At 39.2% G+C, this 5,534-nt stretch overlaps 1 protein-coding gene across 1 annotated transcript in view; it reads left to right on the plus strand.

The window, feature by feature from the left end:
* The window catches only part of LOC106872323 (flotillin-2), a 91,165-nt gene that overhangs the window by 55,599 nt on the left and 30,032 nt on the right, over positions 1-5,534 (plus strand). Inside the window, exon 2 of the mRNA XM_052977764.1 lies at positions 337-418. Within this exon, the coding sequence (XP_052833724.1) occupies positions 337-418 (82 nt within the window). The remainder of the gene's footprint in view (positions 1-336; positions 419-5,534) is intronic.

Genomic DNA, 5,534 nt, shown 5'->3' on the forward strand with positions numbered 1-5,534 from the left:
ACACACACACACACACACACACATCTAACAAGCTTTCTTCAGTGTTCGTCTTTCAAATCCACTCACAGGGCCCTAATAGAAAACACTCGCTGAAGGTACTGTGCAGTGGGACTGAACCCAGAACCATGTAGTTGGGAAGCAAGCTTCTTACCACACAGACATGCCAGAACATAAAACAGAATATTAGGGCCAGATGTGGCCATTTAAATGCTAAAAGAGTTAAACCCTGCAAAGTGGTGCTGTAGCATGACTGCTTTCCAATGAGTGAAACAAATAAATATAAAATTACTACACCTTAAAAAAACTAATATTTTGTTTCTTTTTCTTGTTTGACAGGTGGATGTTGGGGTCCAGAGAGCAAGAAAACCATTGTTGGAAACTGGGGCTGGGCATGGTGGCTCGTTACCGATGTCCAATGGTAAGATTTGTAGTGTTTAAAAAATTTTCTATTTTTTAAATTTTCTCTGGTTTCCATTATTGTTATTTGATCTGGCAGAATTGTTAGTACACCAGGCAAAATGCTAGGCGACAAATTTGGTTCAAATTCCTCTGCAGTCGACTTTGCCTTTCATCCTTTTGGGATTGATAAAATAAGTACCAGTTGTGTACTGGGGTTGATGAAATCAGCTATACTTCTCCCCCATATTTTCAGGCCTAGAAAGGATTATTATATTAGTGGCTGCTGTCACTGGATTGTGGCCATGCTGGGACATCACCCGCTACCAAATGTTAAATATTTATATGAACTTCTCAAAATGGAATGAATAAGTTTGGTGTCTCTCTTTCTTTCAGGAGCTGATAATAATAACAACACTGTGTAACAAATTGTTTTTTTTTCTGTCTTTGGTCAGTAAGTGTTATTTCCTATTTGCTTCTATCTAGAATTCAAAGGAAATCACTACCATTCCCTTCGAACTTTGATTTTGTCACCTGGACATCAATGTTTTCAAGCTGACCCTTACATTTCTGACAGACTCAGTGGTGAGTTGGTGAAGCAGAAATATCATTATAATAAATATTCTGCTCAATACCACATATTTGCTTGTCAATTACTTGTCCATAACCACTTGAGCATGTCCCTTAGTGGCTAACAATATGTGCATCTTTGATGAGTAGTAGTACTAGGGGAGCATCATAGCCATGTGTTGAGAGGAATTCTTTGGGGTTTATATATGTGTGTGTGTGTGTATATATGTGTGTGTGTGTGTGTGTATATATATATATATATATATATATATATATATATATATATATATATATATACATACATACATGCAAATCCAGTGAAGGCCCCAGAAGACATGTTAAGATCCACAAAGATATATATGTATATATTTATGTATATATATGTGTATATATATATGTATGTTTATATGTGTATATATACATGAATATATATATATATATATACACACACATGTATATATGTATAGGCATATATATATATATACACACACACACACATGTATATATGTATAGGCATATACATATATATGGATATATATATATATATATATATGTATAAGTGTGTGTATATATATATATATATATATATATATATATATATATATAGAAATGTTTCATGATATTTAAACTCTTCATTATACGTCCCATCTCATAAACCAAATGAATACCTTAAGTACATCCCACACAGAATGTAGGCACCATAAATTTACTTTCGTGAGTATAATCAGAGGCATGTCCATCAGAATGTCCGGTGTATCTGTCACTGAGGAAGTCTGCAATAAAGATGCCAACTACTAGAACGAAGCTGTTGCTGCTAATGCTCATTGAAGAGCACATGTTATGTATCCATGCTGTTATCTCTCATTTCATCTGTTGTCCCTTTCTTGCATATGCTGGATGAGTCTGACATCTTCCCACTTAACCTGGTCCTTGTTTCCTGATGTACACTGTAACTAGCGAAAAAAAAAAAAGTGCCAATTAACTCTGTAGTTATCCTTTTATTCGTTTACTTGTTTTGGTCATTTGACTGTGACCATGCAGGAGCACCACCTGGACGGGTTTTAGTCAGCAAAGTCAACCCCAGTAGTTATTGTTTAAGCCTAGTAATTTGTGTCTGTCTCTTGCTGAACCTTTAAGTTATGTAAGCATACCAACACCAGTTGTCAAGTGGTGATGGGGGGACAAAGACACACACTCACACACCACACACACACACACCACACACACACACACACACACCACACACACACACACACACACACACACACACACACACACATTATATATATATAAGGGCATCCAGCTGTAGAAACTCTGCCAAATTTAGATTGGAGCCTGGTGTTGCCATCCGGTTTCACCAGTCCTCAGTCAAATCGTCCAACCCATGCTAGCATGGAAAGCGGACGTTAAACGATGATGATGATGATATATATATATACAACAGGCTTCTTTCAGTTTCTGTTTACCAAATCCACTCACAAGGCTTTAATCAACCTAAGGCTATTATAGAAAACTCTTGCCCAAGGTGCCACACAGTGGGACTGAACCTGGAACCACTGTCACCAGAGGTTATTGCCAATAAGACAAAAGAGTCTCTTTTCGGTGTGGCTTGAGGAAAGAAGTTTGCTTTTCAACTACATAACTTCAGTTCCAGTGTGTGTCACCTTGTCATTTTGTGTTGACTTGGGCCTTCGAAACCCTTGTGGGTGTATTTGGTAGATAAGCCTGTCGTGTGTGTGTGTGTGAATGTCTCCTTGTTTTGACTTTGCATGATAATTGTAAATGTGTGCCACCATCCTTAGTTTCCAATCTTTTTATAAAGCATGTCTGGTCATGGGGAAACAGGTGAAGGTTGGCAACAGGAAGCACATCCAGCTGCAGAAAATCTGCCTCAACAAATTCCATCTAACTCATTCGAGTATGCAAAAGAGAGCATTGAAAATGATGATGGTGTGTGTGCATGTATGTATATCATCATCCTCAGTCAACATCTGTTTTCCATGCTGGTATGGGCTGGAAGGTTTGACAGGTGCTGGCTAGGCAGAAGACTGCATCAGGCTTCACTGTCGGTTTTGGTATGATGGTTTTTATGGCTGGATACCCTTCCTAACACCAACCACTTCACAGTGTACTGGGTGCTTTTTATATAGCACCAGCAATGTTTTTTTTGGCATGGATTTTACAGCTGGATACCCTTCCAAACACCAACCACTTTACAGTGTAGACTGGATGCTTTTTGCATGGCACCAGCACTGGTGGGGTCACCATGTGCCTTGCAAAACGTACATATATATAACAAAAATGCATATAGAGAAAACCGCATCTTTAATTGTAGAATTCACCTTACAAAGCTGACAACTACATCTATTGTATTAGCATATTTACATACAGAAAATATTGAAATTAATATTTTCGAAAATAGATGTGAACACAACATTTTCAAGACAATCCAAAATCAAGTTAAATTCAAAGTGAACATGTATGTTCAGAAATATTACAGTTCTATTTTTAAGAGATTTTACAGTTGACGGATATTTGTCCTCATCTTGTTTTGTTGTTAACACAATGCTTTGGCTGATATACCCTCCAGCCTTCATCAGGTGTCTTGGGGAAATTTCGAACCTGGGTTCTCATTCCTAAGGAAGTTTTCGATGTTGTTGTTGTTGTTATTATTATTATTATTCAGGTCACTGCCTGGAATTGAACATGGAATTTTGGGGTTAGTAGCTTGCGCTCTTAACCACTATGCTACTTTTAATTCATAATGGATTTAATCCTATGTATGCATTGTTTGACATACCAACAAAGGATTTTTACACTATTTAATCATAAACTGATAATTCAGTTAAAGCGCCCCCTAGTGGGGAGGGGTCAACTCAGGTAGATGTTGTTGATAAACTACGAAAATGGCAAAATATCAATATCCATCACTCCTGAATGTAGTTAGGGGTGAGTTCTCTTGCCTATCAAGACTTACGACTGTTTTAACACTCAGTGCTTTGAAGGAGTTATCCCCACTATGCTAAACCACAGTGTACTGGTGAACAAACAAAACACATACATTGAATATGTGCAGTCAACAATACACACACACACACACACACACACACACACACACACACACACACACACATAAAATTTTCAGAATCTGAGGAAATCAAAGTATTTAAATAAAAAAGGCACCAAGGTAGAGTCAAGGATAGCACATTTTTACACTAACAGTCTGTCCAGACACTCCCATACTCACTAAAGTAAAAACAGATTTGTCCTTCCAGTTTTGTGTGCATTCACAAGTATTGACCAAATATACAACGTATAAATAACGTCACACAGGAGTACACTCTGGCATGCATTTCAAGGTCCAGTGTTGGCTCAAGATTTAATGCAGGGGCAGTTCCAAGTGTGATGAAGTATAAATAACACAGATGGGCTGAGGTTCACTACAACTGTTTCAGACGTGTTCTTTATTGATGAGTTGTAACTGGGATGAGAGAGTCAATACACATTCTATACTCTTTGTGTGAAAAATCCTAAGTGTTAATTTTACTCTTAATTCACCTGAAGAAAACTTTTTTTTTACATGATGTAATTGCTTTGTTCATCGATAGAGAACATGTCTGAAACAGCTGTAGTCAACTTCAACTCACCCGTGTTATTCGTCGTCGTCGTTTAACGTCCGCTTTCCATGCTAGCATGGGTTGGACGATTTGACTGAGGACTGGTGCAACCAGATGGCTACACCAGGCTCCAATCTGATTTGGCAGAGTTTCTACAGCTGGATGCCCTTCCTAACGTCAACCACTCAGAGAGTGTAGTGGGTGCTTTTATGTGCCACTGGCACGAAGGCCAGTCAGGAGGTACTGGCAACGGCCACACTTGAAATGGTGTATTTTTGTGCCATCTGCACAAGAGCCAGTCCAGGGGCACTGGCAACGCTCTCGCTCAAAAAGTCCTTACACATGCCGCGGGTACAAGTGCCAGAAAGGCGATGCTGGGCACAGGTGCCATCACAATTTCGCTTTCGCTTGCCCCAATAAGTCTTCACAAACGGAGTTTCCTGTCCAATGAAGGAGACGACGTTGGCATGGGTGCCAGTCTAATTTAATGCTGGCACAGCTTGGATGGTTTGACAGGAACTGGCCAGCTGGTGAGCTGTCCAGACTCCAATTCTCTGTTGTGGCATGGTTTCTATGGCTGGATGCCCTCCCTAATGCCAACCACTCTACAGAGTATGCTGGATGTTTATTACATTCCACCAGCTCAGGTGCGTTTATGCAACACTGGCACAGGTACATTTTATGTGGTACCAGCACCTGGAAGGACAGGCCTGTATGCATGGATGACAGTGATTTTACTTAGCTTGACGTGTCATATCAAGTACAACAAATCACAACTCTTGGTCCCTTGTCATTTCCTCAGTGAGGTCCGAAGATCCTTTCTCACCACTGTGTCTCACATCTCCCTGGGTTTACCCCATTCCACCAGTTCCCTCCATGATTAGAGCTCAGCACTTTATGCAGCTGTCCTCTTCCATTATATATATATATATATATATATATATATACACA

The sequence above is a fragment of the Octopus bimaculoides genome, chromosome 28 (genome assembly GCF_001194135.2).
Source record: "Octopus bimaculoides isolate UCB-OBI-ISO-001 chromosome 28, ASM119413v2, whole genome shotgun sequence".
NCBI lineage: Eukaryota > Metazoa > Mollusca > Cephalopoda > Octopoda > Octopodidae > Octopus > Octopus bimaculoides.